This window comes from Pleurodeles waltl, chromosome 7, assembly GCF_031143425.1.
Source record: "Pleurodeles waltl isolate 20211129_DDA chromosome 7, aPleWal1.hap1.20221129, whole genome shotgun sequence".
Lineage (NCBI taxonomy): Eukaryota > Metazoa > Chordata > Amphibia > Caudata > Salamandridae > Pleurodeles > Pleurodeles waltl.
The window spans coordinates 1,539,784,821-1,539,805,251 of record NC_090446.1 but is presented as its reverse complement, the minus strand read 5'-3'; the positions used below and the strand labels follow the sequence as shown (position 1 = coordinate 1,539,805,251).

At 45.4% G+C, this 20,431-nt stretch overlaps 1 protein-coding gene across 2 annotated transcripts in view; it reads right to left on the bottom strand.

The window, feature by feature from the left end:
• Nucleotides 1-20,431, bottom strand: part of LOC138246665 (carcinoembryonic antigen-related cell adhesion molecule 16-like) — a 207,751-nt gene that overhangs the window by 471 nt on the left and 186,849 nt on the right. The window contains exons 15-16 of one of the 2 annotated variants that reach the window (XM_069201410.1): nt 20,175-20,210; nt 10,827-10,871 (exon numbers count right to left, since the gene is read on the bottom strand). In XM_069201410.1, coding sequence (XP_069057511.1) covers nt 10,827-10,871; nt 20,175-20,210 — 81 coding nt within the window. The remainder of the gene's footprint in view (nt 1-10,826; nt 10,872-20,174; nt 20,211-20,431) is intronic. The other variant, XM_069201411.1, reaches the window with a different exon arrangement.

Sequence of the window (20,431 nt, the reverse complement as noted above, 5' to 3'; positions counted from 1 at the left end):
TATGTATTACAACTCTCAGTAACACTGCAGAAAATGATAAAATAAGAGGTATGCTGAATTTAAAATCTGCCAGTAAAGTTATTTAGATTTGACAACCATGACGCTTGTTAAGGGAATGGTGTTGTCTTCACATACATTCACGTGGGATCGGCTTCCTGCAAATGTGTGATTTAAGGCCAATTTTTCAATAAAAGATGTTTTGTACAATTTTGCAATATTACAAAAACCTTTTCAACTATTTCAAATCATAAAGTTGCTTAAGTTATAAACAGACTTTGGAAATTTCACTAACATCGCAAATTTACAAAAGTCCTGGAGAGATTTAAAAAAAACACGTCACCCATTTTAATAAAACTGGAGAAATGTTAAAAACCAATATTTCTCACACATCATCATATAACCGGAGGAATTTTTTTAAAAACCAAGGTGTATCACATTTCTCCTAAAGCACCAAGAGATGTTAAATACCAACATCACTCATCATTATAAGAGGAGAAATGTTAGACACCAATTTGTATCACAGACGTCTGAAATCCTATGAGAGTTTTTAAAACAATAATATGTATCACACATTTCTGAAGTCCTATGAGAGATTGTAAAACAATAATATGTATCACACATTTCTGAAGTCCTATGAGAGTTTTTAAAACAATAATATGTATCACACATCTTGCAGATACTGTGAGATGTTAAAAAACAACATGTATGAAATATGTATGTACTACTGTGAGGCACATTAAAAATACATGAGTGCATGTGTAATACTGTGTTGTACATGTTACACACATCTCTGTATTATTTTAGAAGAAGGATGAAATAAGCCTTATATGTAATATAGTGTGATACTGTCAAATAAAAGCATGAACTAAACATGAAGGATATGCTCTTCATAGACCCACTTACAGCTCATAGCTTAAATACCCCACTAATAAATACGTACCATACTGTTTAACTCCTACATACATACTTTGTAATTTCCAAAAAAAGGTGTTATTGAGAGTTAACCACCCATATGAGTGCACTGATAAGATGCCTATTGTTAGAAATGCGGTCTTTGGTTGGCAGTCAGGTTACCCCCTGTCCAAGTAAGGACCCTCACTATAGTCAGGGTAAAGGAGAATCACCCTCAGTTAACACCCGCTGACCCCCTTGGTAGCTTGGCACAAGCAGGCAGGCAGGCTTAACTCCAGAGTCTAGGTGTAAAGTATTTGTACCAACACACACAGTAACTTAATGAAAACACTACAAAATGGCACAACATTGTTTAGAAAAATAGCAAATATTTATCTAAAGAAAACAAGACCAAAACAACAAAAATCCAACATACACAAGCCAAGTTATTAATTTTAAAAGCAAAAGAGTTTTAAATCCTTAAGAAAACAGTAAAAACACTGTTAGGGTTGAAAAGTGCCTGGGTAGCATCAAAATAACACGCACGGGCGAGTGTGCGTTGAAAAAAAGTAAGCAGTGCATCGGTTTCTCACCTGCAAGCGAGACCGTGCGCTGTTTCTCCTTCTCCGGTCGGGTCAGCATGTGCTGTTTTTCCTCCCCACAGGGCAGCGATGCGTCGTTGTGGGCAGCACTCGGGTCCGGGCAGGCGTTGCATAATTTTTCCACACCCAGCAAGGTTTGCATCGAAAATCCTGCCACACAGCAAAACAGCAAAATGTGGGTTGAGACGTTATCAGCCTCCATCAGTGGGTGATGCACGTCATTCTTCCAGCTACATGCGCCAATTTTCCATCCGTGATGCCAGTGCCTCGTCGATCTCAGCTGCGAAGCCGGCGACGCTTTGTTTTTCAGCTACGTCTCGGAAGGTGCGTCAATATTTTCCCCGCACAGCGGTCTGTGCGTGGATTTTCAATCTTGGTCTGCCAGCTTCACATTTCAAGGCCCCAGGAACTGGATAGGGCACTACTTGGAAGGGCAGGAGACTCAGCAGAGAGTCCAGGTACTGGCAGGAGAAGTCTTTGATTGCTCTGAGACTTCAACAACAGGAGGCAAGCTCAGGACAAGCCCTTGGAGATTTCTTTGCAAGCAGGAATGCACAAAAAATTCCAGTCTTTGTCCCCTTGCACATGCAGCAGCAGCAACTGCAGGATAGCTCCACAAAGCACAGTCACAGGCAGGCAGGGCAGCACTTCTCCTCAGCTCTTCAGCTTTTCTCCAGGCAGAGGTTCCTCTTGATGTCCAGAAGTGATCTAAAGTCGGTGGTTTTAGGTGCCCTTCTTATACCCATTTTGCCATTTTGAAGTAGGCTTATTTCAAAGGAAAGTCTCTCTTGTTTGTGAAATCCTGCCTTGCCCAGGCCAGGCCCCAGACACACACCAGGGGGTTGGAGGCTGCACTGTGTGAGGGCAGGCACAGCCCTTTCAGGTGTGAGTGACCACTCCTCCCCTCCCTCTTAGCACAAATGGCTCTTCAGGATACACAGGCTACACCTCACCTTCCTTTGTGTCACTATCTAGAGACAGGTGCAAACAACCCAACTGTCAAACTGACCCAGACAGGGAATCCACAGACAGGCAGAGTCACAGAATGGTTTAAGCAAGAAAATGCCCACTTTCTAGAAGTGGCATTTTCAAACATACAATCTTAAAACTAACTTTACTAAACGATTTATTTTAAAATTGTGAGCTCAGAGACCCCAAACTCCACATGTCTATCTGGTCCCAAAGGGAATCTCGCTGTCAGGACATATAAAACACATTAGTATATGTCCTACCTTAAACATACACTGCACCCTGCCCATGTGGCTACATAGGGCCTACCTTAGAGGTGTCTCACATGTAAGAAAAGGGAAGGTTCAGGCCTGGCAAGTGGGTACACTTTCCAAGTTGAATTGTCAATTTAAAACTGCACACACAGACACTGCAGTGGTAGGTCTGAGACATGATTACAGGGCTACTGATGTGGGCAGCACAACCAGTGCAGGCCCACTAGTAGCATTTGATATACAGGCCCTAGGCACCTCTAGTGCACTGTACTAGGGACTTACCAGTAAATCAAATATGCCAATCATGGAAAGCCAATCACATACACATTTTATACAGGAACACTTGCACTTTAGCACTGGATAGCAGTGGTAAAGTGCCCAGAGTATCAAAAAACAGCAAACACAGAGTCCAGCACACATCAACAACCTGGGAAATAGAGGCAAAAAGTTAGGGGAGACCACACCAAGGATGAGAAGTCTAACACATGTCCCCCCCCAGCTGAAAGTGGGAAGCAACTACCCAACCTCGTGGGAGTTGTCATCACTAAGGCGGAAGAATCTGGACAGGCCATCAGCACTGGCGTGTTCTGTACCAGGGCAGTGTTCCACCATAAAGTCCATCCCCTGTAGGGAAATGGACCACCTTAACAGGTTGGGATTCTCACCCCTCATCTGAATTAACCATCTGAGGGGCCTGTGGTTGGTCTGAACCCGGAAGTGAGTCCCAAACAAGTAGGGTCTTAGCTTCTTCAGCGCCCAGACCACAGCAAAAGCCTCACATTCTATGGCACTCCACCTACGTTCCCTGGGAAGAAACCTCCTGCTAATGAAGGCTACAGGTTAATCTAGGCCCTCTTCATTAAGCTGTGAGAGTACTGCTCCAATACCATGCTCTGAGGCGTCTGTTAGCACAACAAACTCCTTGGAGTAGTCAGGTGCCTTCAGCACAGGTGCTGTGCACATGACAGCCTTCAGGGCATCAAAAGCCGTCTGGCAAGGCTCAGTCCAGATCACCTTTCTGGGCTGCTTTTTGGATGTCAATTCAGTCAAGGGAGGAACAATTGTGCCATATCCCTTGACAAACTTCCTATAGTATCCTGTGAAGGCTTTCACTTCAGTCTGGGTCTTGGGAGGCTCCCAAGCCAGAATTGTGTACATTATTGGCTGTAGGGGTGCCACCTGGCCACTCTCTACCTGGTGCCCCACAGAACCCTGCCCTATTTGGAACTTGCTTGCCTTAATAGTGAGGCCTGCCTTTTGCATGGCCGCCAACACTTTGCAGCTTTGTTGCAAGTGTTCCTCCCATGTGGAACTGAAGACAGCAATGACATCCAGGTAGGCGGCACTGAACTCATCCAGCCCAACCAACACCTGGTTGAGCAACCTCTGAAAGGTGGTAGGGGCATTTTTCATCCCAAATGGCATCACCTTAAACTGAAAGTGCCCATCTGGGATAGAAAATGCAGATCTCTCCTTGGCCCCCTTCAAGGCAATCTGCCAATACACAGGCGTTAAGTCAAACGTGCTGAGGTAATTAGCAGCTCCTAACCGATCTATGAGCTCATCAGCTCAGGGGATGGGGTGTGCATCAGTTTTACTGACCACATTGAGACCTCGGTAGTCCACGCAGAGCCAGAGTTCTGGGGTGGCACCAGGACCAGCAGCCTTTGGGACCAAAACCACAGGACTGCTGGAATGCTCAATAACTCCTAGGATTAACATCTTGGATACCTCATCCTTGCTGCTAGCCCTGACCTTGTCAGCTACCCTATAAACCTTTTGTTAAATGGGTGTACTGTCCCCAGTGTCCATATCATGTGTGCACAAGTGTGTGACCCCTGGGATCATGGAAAACAGTGAGGAGAACTGTCCCAACACCTGGCAACAGTCCCTCTGCTGCTCTGCAGTCAGGCAGGGGGAGGGGTTCACTCCCTCCACAGACCCATCTTTTTCTCCTGCAGACAGGAGGTCAGGAAGAGGCTCACTCTCCTCCTCTACCCCGTCATCTGTCGCTGGGAGCATGGACAACTCTGTCTGCTCAAAGTTCGGCTTGAGCCGGTTAACATGCAAGACCCTTAAAGGGTTCCTGGGAGTCTGCAAGTTCACCAGGTAGGTGACTTCACTCTTTCGCTCCACCACCTCAAATGGCCCAGTCTACCTGTCCTGGAGTGCCCTGGGCTCCACTAGTGCCATCACCCGCACTTTTTGCCCAGGTTGAAACTCGACCAGAGTGGCATTCTGGTCATACCAGCGTTTCATATCCTCCTGGCTTGCTTCTAGGTTCTCCTGTGCGAGACTCCTGAAGCGGGCAGTCTGGTTTGTCAGAGCCAGCATGTAGCTAAATACATCCTGGGGGGGTTTACTAGGAGCCTTTTCCAAAGCCTCCTTGACCAGACTTAAAGGTCCCCTCACTGGGTGGCCATGGATCAGCTCAAAGGGACTAAACCCAAGTCCCTTTTGAGGCACCTCCCTGTAAGTAAACAGAAGGCATGGCAAGAGGATGTCCCACGTCCGCCTCAAGGGCTCTATCAGGCCCATAATCATGCCTTTCAAGGTGTGGTTGAATCTACCAGACCATTGCTTTGGAGGTGGTAAGGTGTGGTGAACTTGTAGGTTACCCCACACACCTTCCACAGAGATTTCATATAGGACACCACTTCCTTGGGGAAACCCATGTGGGTAAAAACTCCCATCAAGGCATGGCCCACCACAGGGGCAGTGATTGATCTTAAAGAAATAGCTTCTGGGTACCGGGTGGCATAGTCCACCAAGACCAGGATAAACCTGTTCCCCATGGCTGTCTTGGGATCCAGAGGTCCCACAATGTCAATGCCAAACCTTTCAAAGGGGGTACTCACAACAGGAAACGGTTGGAGGGGAGCCTTACTTTTCCCCCCACTCTTGCCACTTGCCTGCCAAGTTGGGCAAGACCTGCAATGAGCATCAGAGTGCCTGTGCATTTGGGGCCAATAGAAGTGTGTGACAAGCCGCTCAAAGGTCTTGTCCTGCCCCAAATGGCCAGTGTTGGACTTTTGCTTATGCAGGGTCATCCCCAGTCTTTTTGCCTCCTGCCTCCTATTTTTTTCTGACCTGTTGCTGTTGGCTTTTCAACTCTGAGAACTTTACCACTGCTAACCAGTGCTAAAGTGCATATGCTCTGCGTGTAAATTGTATATAATTGGTTTATCCATGATTGGCATATTTGATTTACTAGTAAGTCCCTAGTAAGATGCACTAGAGGTGCCAGGGCCTGTAAATCAAATGCTACGAGTGGGCCTGCAGCACTGGTTTTTCCACCCACATAAGTATCTCTGTAATCATGTCTCAGAACTGCCACTGCAGTGTCTGTGTGTGTATTTTTACACTGTAAATTCGACTTGGCAAGTGTACCCACTTGCCAGGCCTAAACCTTCCCTTTTCTTACATGTAAGGCACCCCTAAGGTAGGCCCTAGGTAGCCCCAAGGGCAGGGTGTAGTGTATGGATAAGGTAGGACATATAGTAATGTGGTTTATATGTCCTGACAGTGAAATACTGCCAATTTTGTTTTTCACTGTTGCAAGGCCTGTCTCTCTCATAGGATAATATGGGGGCTACCTTTAAATATGATTAAAGTGTAGATTCCCCTAGAGAGTAGATGGACATGTGGAGTTTGGGGTCCCTGAACTCACAATTAAAAAATACATCTTTTAGTAAAGTTGATTTTAAGATTGTGCGTTTGAAAATGCCACTTTTAGAAAGTGAGCATTTTCTTGCTTAAACCATTCTGTGACTCTGCCTTGTTTGTGGATTCCCAGTCTGGGTCAGTTTGACAGTTGGGTTGTTTTTCACCTCGCACTAGACAGTAACACAAAGGGGGCTGGGGTGTAACCTGCATTTCCTGATTAGCCATCTCTGCTAGGAGGGAGGGGTGGAGTGGTCACTCTCATCTGAAAGGACTGTGCCTGCCACTGACAATGCCGGCTCCAACCCCCTGCTGTGTGTCTGATGCCTTGCCTGGGCAAGGCAGGATTTCACAAGTAGGTGTGAGTCCCCTTTGAAGAAAGGTGACTTCAAAGACTAAAATGGGTATAAGAAGGGCACCCAAATCTACAGACTTGAGAAACACTTCTGGAACCAAGAGGAACCTCTGTCTGGAGAAGAGCTGATAGCTGAGGAAGAAGTGCTGCCCTGCCTGTGACTGTGCTTTGTGGAGCTTTCCTGCAGTGCTGCTTCTGCCAGAGTAAGAGAGCAAAGACTGGACTTTGTGTGCCTTCCATCTTGTGAAGAAATCTCCAAGGGCTTGATTTAGAGCTTGCCTCCTGTTGTTTGAAGTCTCAGGGACAGCAAAGACTTCTCTCTGCCAGCACCTGGAGTCTCTGGAGAGACTCCTGCCCCGACAAGTGGTGCCCTATCCAGTCCCTGGGCCCTTGAAAGGAAAGCTGGTGGAATCCAAGGAAATCGTCTTCGGATGACTTCGGACCGACGCCGCTGCTGAATCCGGTAACGCTGCCTGCACCTGACACCGTGACCTTCGCTGGAACGCGACGCTCTTCGCAGGCCCAACACCGCAGCAGCCCCGCTGAGGTCCGCGACTCCGTGGAAGTCGCTGCACCACGTCGTGACCGACGCCGCTCGAAGTGTGCGGATTCAACGTTTCGCACAGACGCCACGATCCCCCACTTCGTGCATTGTCTTGTTTTCACTCTTCACCAAAGGTACTGTACTTGGGGGTCTACACGACTCCGTGTCCAGCGCCGCTGGTGTCGGCTTGTTGGGAACAACTCCGGCACGACGCCGTGTTAACATCTCATCAAAGCATTTTTGTTTCTAAGCGCTATTTTTGAGTTTAATCTTTAAAAATTCATAACTTGACTTGTGTATGTCGGATTGTTGTTGCTTTGGTCTTGTTTTGTTTAGATAAATATTCCCTATTTTTTCTAAACCCGTGTTGTGTCATTTTGTAGTGTTTTCATTGAGTTACTGTGTGTGTTGGTACAAATACTTTACACCTAGCGCTCTGAAGTTAAGCCTACTGCTCTGCCAAGCTACCAAGGGGGTAAGTAGGGGTTAGCTGAGGGTGATTCTCTTTTACCCTGACTAGAGTGAGGGTCCTTGCTTGAACAGGGGTTAACCTGACTGTCAACCAAAGACCCCATTTCTAACAGCCAGCTAAAGGCACATCATGAGCCAGACCCAGTAAGCAGGCTCTGAAGAACTGGGATACCACAGGAACCTTAGGCTTGCTATATAGGAGGCCATCCTCCCAGTAAATCAGATGTGATCTAGGCTTAAGCACCTGGTCTGCCATAACACTTTCTCTTTCCTATGTGCCAAACATCGCCATGTGGTCAAACAAAGAAACTGATAGTCTGGGTCAGAGGCTTCAAAGACACAAATCTGTCTCTCCTAGTCATTGAAAAATAAGTGGTGGGTGCAACTCATGGATTTTCACTCCACGGAATTCCACAGAGTTACAAAAAAACTGCGCTGCTTGCACTAAAGTTTAGTGCTGGTAGTACGACCAGCACTGAAAAATCAGTGCAAACTGCACAGTGCGCAAAAGCCATTTAAGTTGATTTTTCTGCCACTCGAATACAGTCTACTCAAGCGGCAGTAATTCTACTTCAGTAGCAGCCCTGTGACTTTGACTGTTCACAACTGCCAGCATTAGAAAATCACACAAGGGAATGTCAAATCTTGCTCGCGCCCACCAGCTCATTTCTGGAGACTTGCGGGAAAACAAATCTGCAGCAGAGTGATTGGCGGAGTTTGGCCTGTACGCCGTAATACAAGAGTAATGCAAAGTTGCCAAATTCCACAGATTCCATGACCGAAATGAAACATTTCACCCACCCCGGTGAAAAACCCAGGGAAGTTGAAAAATTCTGCAATGTATATTCTCAGCAAGGTCTTAGCAAAGGTATGTGATGAACCTGCTAAATTCAAAACAAGAAACCATTATAACTCCACACAATAAACCTTAGAGCACTCAATTGCGTATGAGGCAAAAAATCCTTTAAGCAGGAGCTAGAAAAATTATGCAATGAATAAAAAAATTAAAAGGTTCTTAGAGACCCGCAGGTCCCTGTTTTATGGTAACTGGACATATCAACAGACAAGGAAAAATGCCAACAAACCCTCTAGTCACGCAGGATATTTCTCACAAAATAGAAAACTGGGAATTTTTAGATGACCTGATAATAAACATTGAGCTTATGTTCTACTCACAAGAACTTACATTTCACAGAGGCCTTATCCAGAAATGTACGAGGAATGGGCGTATTTCAAGAAGTTACCTCTAACTGATGTGGTGAACATATGGTTTGGACTTGGTCCATCATCTAATTTTGTTGAAGCTATAGCTGTAAAGATAATAAACAGCAAGTATTTGTGCATCACTCCCTACTTACCTCTCACAATCAACACTTCAGGAGTAGTCCCTTGCTGCCACAGATTTGAACAGGTTATCCCTCTTTTCAAATAGCCAGTTGTGGACCACAACGATCTAAATAACAACTTTTGCAATGTATCTAACTTATCCTTCATGAAAAAAGCTCTCAAAACCATGTGTTGCAAAGTAGCTTAAATAAACCTCCTATAAAAAGCCTCCTTGATTATTTTAAATAATGTTTTAGGCCCAGCTGCAGCGGTGAGAGGACAATACTACAAATAGTTGATATAGGCCTGTTCATTATATGTAAAGATGAATTGTTCCTTCTGTTCCTCCTTACCTGACAGCAACATTTGAAGTGATAAATCATGCTTCTCTTCTTCAAATCCTAAGGTATCAGATGGGGATGTGGGAAGTAGTTCTGAGATGCTTTGAATCATATCCTTTTACCTGCACCCAGGTTTATTAAATCTGTAAACGCTATAGAGAACCTCTCACCCCTTCAACAAGGAGTCTTCTAAGGTTCATACCTTTATGTGATGCTCTTGACCTTGTACATGGATCCCCAAGCCTCCCTCCTGAGACATTTAAACATCTCTTTCCATCTATCTATGACACAGAGCTGTATATCAGACACAGAACATTAGATGGGAGGAGTACATGGAAAAAGTAAAAATCACTGACAATCGTTCCATGTACCATTCCAACCTATTGTTTATCTCCACTGTGCCCCTGTAGACAAACACCTGCCTTAGGAATCCTGCTTCTCATGGACAACACTGCCAGACAGGGCCAACCCATGAAGGACAAGCATCCCCAGACTATGGCTGTACATGAAACTCTCCTCTCTAGATGATAAAACTGATCAAGTACTGAACACACGGAACTGTCAGCCACGGAAGATCCTCAAGTGAAACTCTTGGAAATGGAGGTGGGGAAGATACAGTTCGTCAGAGCACCATGCCTGAGCAGGCCTCTATTGATGAGGCAAATATACGTGACTATATACTGTTAACTGATGAAAATGCTAAATCATTGGGAGGTTTTCTAGCAAAGCCCTTTACTCTGCCTGCAGTCACAACACTGTTGCTAAAGGTGACCAGTCTCAAGTCAGAATCCTCAGAGGGATACAGTCAACTGTGATGAAGCCCTTGTGACGGACAAACCAAAAATCCACTGGCTCCATGGCTGGGCTACAATTCACTGCAGAAGATCTGATCACATTAGCACTATCCTTGTCACACTAGACTGGCTTCCAATAGAGGCACGAGGTCTATTCAAGATGGCCTCTATAGTACCTAAGACCTACCATGAGGGGGCAGAAGATAATCCAGAGCACAATTTGGTCAATAACCGAGTGGTCCTGCTCAACTAAAGCAATGACTCTACGAAACTGCTACTGTTACCCCTTGACACTGATGTTTGGTTCCAACACACTACAGTGGGTGTATGCTTCCTTACATGATGCTCTGAACATTAAAAACCTTCAGGTCTATCCTGAGCCTTGAAATATGTTTTCAGCAAAGGGAACATCTTTTTTCTTCTATAACAGGAGTAAAGTAAATACATATATAGATAAATGACTACATAGAAAGGGTATATGTATAAGAAAGAAAATAGATTGAGATTTAAAATTGTATAAAAGCATAGCATAATATAAATACATTTAACCATAACTAATTAATACATTTGTTAAGCAGACCTAAAGAGTAGCTATATATTTTAAAAAAGGCTTTACCTCTTGGAGTTTTCTTCACAATTATGTTGGAATACTCAGGTGCAGCTACAAGAGAAGGAGATGGGACATCACTAACAAGACTGCATCATCAGGACCCTAATGAGCGCCCAGACCCTCCGTGCTCTCTAAAGACCTCCGAACTGGATAACATGAGAATGGTCAGGGATGGACATCTTCACCAACCACACCCAACGAACTTACTGGAATGTACTATAAGCAATATCTCCTGAATGTGGTTGTCATACAACACTGTAAAAATACTAAAAGAAACAACACTAACATGGAAGAAAGTGCATGTAGCATCCTGGGTTGATGAGATTCTTAAAGCCATGACTATGGCCAAGGTCTTTCTACTTGGCAACTGTGAATGCTGATCAAATGTGTTAATTGACAAATGGGTCATGAATACATCTTGGGTTGTCCTACGGGGGAGGATAGAAAGACTTGAACCAGTATAAACGAGGCCCTTCATGTAAAAATATACTTTTTTTTTAACAATTCCATACCTACATTTTCTGTGGAATAGAAGATAGCATAGCCTGTATTAATTTGCTTTGTGATTCTTCCTTCAATCATCTAAATTTCAAAGCTTTTATTTTCCTTTTCATTATGTGGAATATGCAAACTTTGACCTAGAAGGTATGCAAATTTGGAATATTTTTTCCTTTACTCAGTTTGAGAACTTCCTACAAAAATGTTTTGCTACAGAACTTACTCAGGAAATCTTTTTTCCATAGAAAGTTCTACCTCTAAAAGTGGGCTTTTGCTGCCTTTTCCAGTACAAATCTACTTTTTTCAGAAGATTTCTCTTATAAGTTGCCATGAGTGTCACTCCGGTGAGGCAGAAACCAATTGAAATTACTGTGTTTACAGAAAACTGGAGCAGGATTGAAGGAGAAACTTTTCTACCAGCTCATAAAACATAGCTTCATATTTTACACATTTTTTTCCTAGAAGTATGCTGCAGAACATATTCTTATTCTATAAAATGTATTTTTCTGTTACGTCATGTCAGGTTATGCTCTGTTATCAGTGTTTGAAATCATATACCACTACCCAAATGCCCTTGGTGAACAAAGTCTAAACAGTATTCAAATAGGAGATGTTTCAATGTTTAGAGGGAAGGACATTCCAAGCTGAGGAAGCAAGAACTGAGAAAACCTCTGCTCCTAGCTGGGCTTTGCAGAATCTGGATATACTAAAAAGAATCTGCAAGGAGGAAGGGAATAATCTTGAGAGGAAAAACCTGATTAGCCAAGTGTTCCAAAAAGGGAGAGTGGAGAAAGCAGTGACTCAAAGGAGACACATGCCTCAATAGAAAGAAACTGTAAAGTTTAGAAGACAGAGGGCAGAAATAGGCTGGAGAAACCACTGAGCAAACAGATTCACTTTTGATGTACAAGAGGTGCTTAATCAAAGCAACTTAGGCCCATATGTAGCAACTCATTGTCCCTTAGACATCGAATGGGTAAATCCCTTTGATACAGTATACCCTTAATGCTTAAGTAGTTAATATTATAACAATCATATCTAAAGCCCACCGGTGCCAAAATAATGCGACGATGAAGAGTTTTAATAATATGTGATGAGTAGGATGAACTCATAGTGAATCACAGCACCAACAACATGTGGGTGCAGGGGCGCAGGCCTCACTGGTGCAGCAGGTGCAGTGCATCAGGGCCCGGAGCCCTGCGGGGCTCATTGAACCCAGATAAATGCTGTATCTTACTGCTCCTACAGAAGTCAACAGAGCCATTTTTCTTGCTTGCACCAGTGTCCAAGACATCCTTGTTATGCTAGAGGGTGTGGCGCAATGGCCTGAGCTGGCAACTCTGGAGCTAGGGGAACCAGGTTGGAGTCTTGGCACTGGCTGAACATCCTGTGATTCTGGCCAAGTAACTTAATGTCCCCATGCCTACAATTTAGCACCTTGATACCGTCAAGGATGATTTGCTGCACTTTACAATTCCTGGATTTTATTTATTATTTTCAGTAAGGAGGTGGACATTTTGACCCCATGCAGTTCATAAGGCCCCAATGCCAATCCTGCAGAATTCTAAAGAAGATAATTGTAATGTGAGCTTCACCAATGCCTTTGTCATGAATATCCATGAGTTCTGACTAGTCATCCTCATGGTATGACTTTGCAGTTTTTGCCATTTACCCCCGAGAGGGCGTTCCATGGGCTTACAGTGGAGTAAGATTATGATGAACTCATACACGCTGAGATCAATGCCTTATAGTGATCCTAGTTCAAGAAAAAGACGGGTAGTGGAGAGGGTGTCACATTGTATTGTTGCAGACCTAACTTGGTGGATAAGTAGAGCCTTAATTGTTAGTACTTGTAGAACTGGCTTTTGTGCAAATGAAACCAAGATAATAGTTCCATTAAGGATTTAGTTGAGCCATCTTAGATAAGCTGATCTGTTGCCCAAATCCTTTCGTCAAGCCAGTCATATCATGTAAATGGACAGTGCTTGAACAAGTGAAAATGGCAGACACTGTAACACTGGATGCAGGGTCCTGTTAGAAAAGGAACACAGGTGGATTTATAGATTGGCTACCAATATAACTGGACTTAATGATGATATTCCTTGGGCAGCCTTGTGTTGTAACCTTTCGAGTGCTATGAGTTATATGTGACATTGTTATTAGTAAGAGTGCAGTCACATTCACACTGGGATATATTAGCACCTAAATCATCATCCTCTCTGTCACCCCATGTGATGTATTTATTGGGCATTCTTAGGGAACATGGAGAGCCAACTTTTCCAGTACTAAGATATATTGCTAATATAACAAGATGATTTTACTGGGTGACACCATCAAATTAAAGAACCTGCTGTTATACGATATGAGCTGATATACCATGGAGTATGTCATACCCTGATTGGCTAGCATATCCTGTGGCCATCAAGGATGGTCCTCATTGGCCACAGGTGGGTATGGTTGTCATCACGTATGTCACATGTTAATGAAAACAAAAGATGGCGCCTCATCCCAGACACTCCAACATTCAGCAGCTGAGGGAACCAAATAGGTTTGAAGCAAGGATTCATACTTTATGACGTGGGTGGGACACAAAGTCTTTTCTCAGACGTTTGCCTCTAAAACAGGTGGCTTGTGATACACAGCCTGCGAGTACAGCTATGACACTTTCTCTCCATATGCTTATTTATTTTCCAGTGCATCACATATGGACCAGCCTGCCTATAACTTACCTTGGGGCTAAAAACAAAGACTTTAAAAGTATGCATTTTTAAATACAGCTTACTCCTGTGTGTTGTGATAAAAAGTTCTCCGGACTCTAAGATGCAAATTATTTCATCTATCCTGGGGGGGGATTTGGGTCTAGTCGGAGTCTGGCGACCAGGTTGTTGTGCAGTTGTTTGTGCAGTTATGTATAGCCCACTGAGGAGTGTAGTAGAATGAGTGCTGCAATTGGTGTGCTTTGTAGGGACTGGAAAGTAAATTACTGCTCACAACACAAAAGGCAAATGTCCTCGAGTGTCACAGCCTGCAGTGAATCATGAGTGTGACCTGGGTGGGGAGAAACCCAACAAAGGAAAACAAATACAATGTTTCTGTTCTTTTTTTTGGAAACTCAAAACCGGGAAGTACAGGGCAACTGTAAATGCAGTATTGGAGACGCATATGTGTATGTGTGCATGGGATGAATGTGGTGAAATTCAGGTTGGAAACCCAAGCAAGACATTGGGGACCTGGAAGGCCCTGATGAAAGCTGGATGGCCTTTTCTAGGCAATAACTAGCAGATGAAACATGTTGACCTATGGATGTAGTGGACATGGATCTCCCTATACAGCCCTCCTCTTGTTATTTTTTAACCTGTCCCTCTTGGCAGGTGCCTAACAAAGGCCCCTCATTCCCTGCAATGACTGGGGTCTGAGCACCAGGGGCCCCCTGCAGCACAGTACCCTGGACTGAGAGCTTCTGAGTGTGTCCAGAGTGGGGGCCCTTCCATGTACTTTGCAGGGGCCCCCTTAAGTTGTGTTACACCGATGTCTTTGTTCATTAGAATAAACTACCTTATATAGGGGACCACCAGAGACATTTTAACATTTTTTTCTGGGTCCCTTCACAATATTAAAGTGCTCCCCTCTAATGTGTGGTTGAGCTTGCCCGGTGAATGTAGTTTATGAGGCGAAGACTGAGACACAGAAATGTATGAGTGAGCATCTGTTAAAAAACACAGGTTTCCCCTCCCATCCCCGAAGCTAGGAGGCTTCCTTTCATTTGGTTTTGAATACTACCATGTAAACAGCCTATTTGTTCTTGTTAACCCTGCATTGTTCCATGTAGAGGCAGCATACGTGCAACACCTCCATTAACAATCCTGAAATCAACTTCTGTACTACATCCATCCTGGAATCAACTTCCGTACCATGCCCGGCCTGGAATCAACTTCCATACCACGCCCGGCCTGGTATCAACTTCCGTACCACGCCCGGCCTGGCATCAGCTTCTGTACTACACCCATCCTTGAATCAACTTCTGTACCACACCCGGCCTGGAATCAACTTCCGTACCACGCCCGGCCTGGAATCAGCTTCTGTACCACACCCATCCTGGAATCAACTTCTGTACCAAACCCGGCCTGGAATCAACTTCTGTACCACGCCCAGCCTGGTATCAATGTCCCTACCACGCCCGGCCTGGAATCAGCTTCTGTACCACACACATCCTTGAATCGACTTCCGTACCACGCCGGGCCTGGTATCAACTTCCGTACCGCGCCCGGCCTGGAATCAGCTTCAGTACCACACCCAGCCTGGAATCAGCTTCTGTACCACACTTGGCCTGGAATCAACTTCTGTACCACACCCGGCCTGGAATCAACTTCTGTACCACACCCATCCTGGAATCAACTTCTGTACCACACCCGGCCTGGAATCAACTTCTGTACCACATCCGGCCTGGAATCAACTTATGTACCACACCCATCCTGGAATCGACTTCTGTACCACACCCGGCCTGGAATCAACTTCTGTACCACACCCATCCTGGAATCAACTTCTGTACCACACCCATCCTGAAATCAACTTCTGTACCACACCCAGCCTGCAATCAACTTCTGTACCACACCCGGCCTGGAATCAACTTCTGTACCACACCCATCCTGGAATCAACTTCTGTACCACTCCCGGCCTGGAATCAAATTCCGTACCACATACGCACTTGTCCATGCTTCGTGAAATAGTTAACTCAACTTCACTCGATCAACCGCTTTTTCAGCATTGAGTAAAAGGACCATTTTCTCATCAACATCTTGTCTGGTTTACTTGCCATAAGAGGTCCATATATGATTCAGAGAAGAGCAGTTACACACACAACCTACCTGATTTGTATGCATCAATAGGTGGTTAACGACTCAGTCACAGCTCTGTTTGGCCTCAAGCAGATGGTGATGTTTCAGCATCAACCTACTCTACAGGCTTTAAGACAAGATGTCGACTTCCACAGAGGAGGGGAGCCTCATCCCTGACCAAGCCTCTCGGTCCAAGATGGAGTTTTATGGTGTGCCAGATAGCCACCCTCTTTTAAGCCGATGGGCACAAGCAGAGCATTTTTCTTTATAGATGGTCACATCTCCAAGTGCCTAAAGATGGTTAGCTTGAATGCTGAGCTTCTAGTTTGATTAGCAGTTGTGTATCATCTATGTACATGGAAAATTGTACTCCTCTTGACTGCACCAGGTGTGCTTGTGGGACTATGTAGATGTTAAAGACTAATGAAGACATTATTGATCCCTCTGGCCCTCCACTGGCAGCATCTCATGGAGCAGACTTAAAAGGGGGAAGGAAGAGAGTCTGGGAATAATTAGAAAAGGATGTTTGCAACCAAGATTCGAGACAACGTTCCTCAATCTTGCCAGCAGCAACAAATGACCGGTGGTATTGAAGAATGTGGATATATCCTGGCAACACCTTGACGTCTGCCATAACTTTGTCCCATGACTGGCTGCACCTTTGCACCAGTCTCCTGCTGATCCAGACGGATACAAGTGATCATGGCCTTGCCAGAGGAACCAGCTGCCCCTTGTGAATTATTCTTTTTGTGGGGGGATGGTACAGAAGGTCCTCAGACAGAGTCATTGTTGTTTCCCAGTAAGGAGACCAACTAGCTACTTGCAACCGGGCTTGTCTCTTGTTTGGTCTCCATGAATACAATAATACCCAGAAAATAGACCAGCTGAGAAGAAACCAATAAGAGAGATCTATGCAAGATGATGCTTGTGTCATTAAATGTTGTCCCACCCCTTCCAATAACAGCTGCACAGGGACAATTACAGGCCTAGTCAGTTTATTGCTTCACGCTTTGTTGCTGGCTGTATCTGTCCGCCATTTTAAAGATATTCATGCTGTAGGAGGCTGGCCTGGCTTATAGTGGGTACCTTGTGGTACTTACACCCTGTGCCAGGTCCAGTTATCCCTTATTAGTAGAATAGAGGAGTTTCTAGCACCTTAGGCTGATAGAAGGTAGCTATGGAAAAGCAGCTTAGGCTGAACTAGGAGACATGCAAAGCTCCTACTATACCACTGATATCATATGGCACAATATCATGAGAAAACACAATACTCAGAGTTACTAAAAATAAAGGTACTTCATTTTTATGACAATATGCAAAAAGAATCTCAGTGAGTACCCTCAGTTAGAAGGTAAGTAATATACACAAGTCATATGTACACAAACCAAAAACAGGTAAGTAATAGTAAGAAAAGTAATGCAAACAGTGTAGGATTACAATAGGATGCATTAGGTGAACATAGGTCTAGGGGGAACACAAACCATATACTCCAAAAGTGGAATGCGAATCACGAATGGACCCCAGACCTATGGGAGCTTGTAGAGGGTCGCTGGGACTGTAAGAAAACAGTCAGGGTGTCCAAGATACCCCAACTCAAGACCCTGAAAAGTAGGAGTAAAGTACCCCTAATACCCCCATAGAACACAATAGTCGTGATAGGGGGATTCTGCAAGAACCACAAACACCAGCAAAGCACTGAAGACAAATTCCTGGACCTGAGGACCTGCAAGGCAAGGGGACCAAGTCCAAGAGTCGTGATAGTGTCCGGGGGGGGGGGGACAGGAGCCCAGGAAACCCAGGATAAAGGTGCAAGAAGGCTGCCTCTGGGTGGAAGAAGTCAAGGGTTCTGCAATAACGAAAAGGGCTAGGAACTTCTCCTTTCCATGCAGAAATACCACAAACAAGCCTTGCTAGCTGCAAGGGTCACAGTAGAGATTTTTGGGTGATGCTGGGGACCAGGAAGGACCAGGATGTCGCCCCTTGGAGGAGGAGACAGAGGGGGTGCTCATCAACTCAGAGAGCCCTGGAAGAAGCAGGCAGCACCCACAGAAGTACCAGAGCAGGCACTTACAAGATTTGTGAACCAGAGCTGGCTCAGAGTCACAAATGAGGGTCCCATGACGTTGGAGTCCAACTCAGAGGGTTGAGCACTGCAGGACGGAGTGCTGGGGACCCAGGCTAGGATGTGCATGAAGGAATCCTTGGAGAAGTGCAAAGAAGCTGTAGCAGCTGCAAATCACGCAGTACACAGGTTTGCAGTCTAGCGTGGGGAGGCAAGGACTTATCTCCACCAAACTTGGACTGAAGGATCACTGGACTGTGAGGGTCACTTGGATATAGTTCTTGTGTTACAGGGACCACACTAGTCAGGATGAGAGGGGACCCAGAGGACCGGTGATGAAGTCTTTTGGTGCCCGAGTTAACGGGGGAAGATTCCGTCGACCCACAGGAGATTTCTTCTTGGCTTCCAGTGCAGGGTGAAGGCAGACAGCCCCCAGAGCATGCACCACCAGGAAACAGTCGAGAAAGCCGTCAGGATGAGGTTCTACAATGTTTCTGGTAGTCGTCTTGCTACTTTGTTGCGGTTTTGCAGGCGTCCTGGAGCAGTCAGCGGTCGATCCTTGGCAGAACTCAAAGAGGGAAGTGCAGAGGGACTCTGGTGAGCTCTTGCATTCGTTATCTGAAGAATACCCCAGAGGAGAGACCCTAAATAGCCAGAAAAGGAGGTTTGGCTACCAAGAAAGGAGGATTGGCTACCAAGAGAGGTAAGAGTCTATCAGAAGGAGCCTCTGATGTCACCTGCTGGCACTGGCCACTCAGAGCAGTCCAGTGTGCCACAAACACCTCTGCTTCCAAGATGGCAGAGGTCTGGAACACACTGGAGGAGCTCTGGGCACCTCCCAGGGGAGGTGCAGGTCAGGGGAGTGGTCACTCCCCTTTCCTTTGTCTAGTTTCACGCCAGAGCAGGGCTGGGGGATCCCTGAACCGGTATAGACTGGCTTATGCAGAGATGGGCACCATCTGTGCCCATCAAAGCATTTCCAGAGGCTGGGGGAGGGTACTTCTCCCGCGCTCTTCACACCTATTTCCAAAGGGAGAAGAAATCCTTTGTTCTGCCTTCCTGGGCTGGGGCTGCCCCGGCCCCCGTAGGGGCAGAATCCTGTCTGAGGGGTTGGCAGCAGCAGCAGCTGCAGTGGAAACCCCGGAAAGGCAGTTTGGCAGTACCCGGGTTCTTTGCTAAAGACCCAGGAGATCATGGAATTGTTCCCCCAATACCAGAATGGTATTGGGTGACAATTCCATGATCTTAGACATGTTACATGGCCATGTTCGGAGTTACCATTGTGACGCTATACATAGGTACCTCACAAAGTTCGGGGAATTTGCCCTGAACGATGTGGGGGCACCTAGGCTAGTGTCAGGGTGCCCACACACTAAGTAACTTGGCACCCAACCTTCACCAAGTGAGGGTTAGACATATAGGTGACTTATAAGTTACTTATGTGCAGTGAAAAATGGCTGTGAAATAACCTGGACGTTATTTCACTCAGGCTGCAATGGCAGGCCTGTGTAAGAATTGCCTGAGCTCGCTATGGGTGGCAAAAGAAATGCTGCAGCCCATAGGGATCTCCTGGAACCCCAATACCCTGGGAACCTCAGTACCATATACAAGGGAAGTATATGGGTGTACCAGTGTGCCAATGAGAATTGGTAAATTTAGTCACTAGCCTGCAGTGACAAATTTAGAAAGCAGAGAGAGCATAAACACTGAGGTTCTGGTTAGCAGAGCCTCAGTGATACAGTTAGGCACCACACAGGGAACACATATAGGGCACATAGTATGAGCACTGGGGTCCTGCCTAGCAGGATCCCAGTGACACAAGGGCTAAAACAAACATACATACAGTGAAAATGAGGGTAACATGCCAGGCAAGATGGTACTTTCCTACACATGCATTAAATCATGTTTAATGTTCTTCCCCTCAACAACTCAACTCTACAGTTTTTTACATTGATTTACCTGATTTTGGAGAGATGACCTCATATTTGTTCTCAGCTGCAAAAGAAAGAGACACACATTAGCGTACAATCCATTTTTTGTGAGAGAGACATCAAAAGACTGCTTCTTAAAGATTGAAAGGAGACATTATAGCTAGTTAGGTTAGTGGGGGGGGGGGGGGTTGATGAAGGAGAGAGAAGCTGATATACATTCACTCTGGCACTTTTCAAAGATTGCCATAATTTTGTCCCAGGACTGACTGCACTCATTGCATCAGT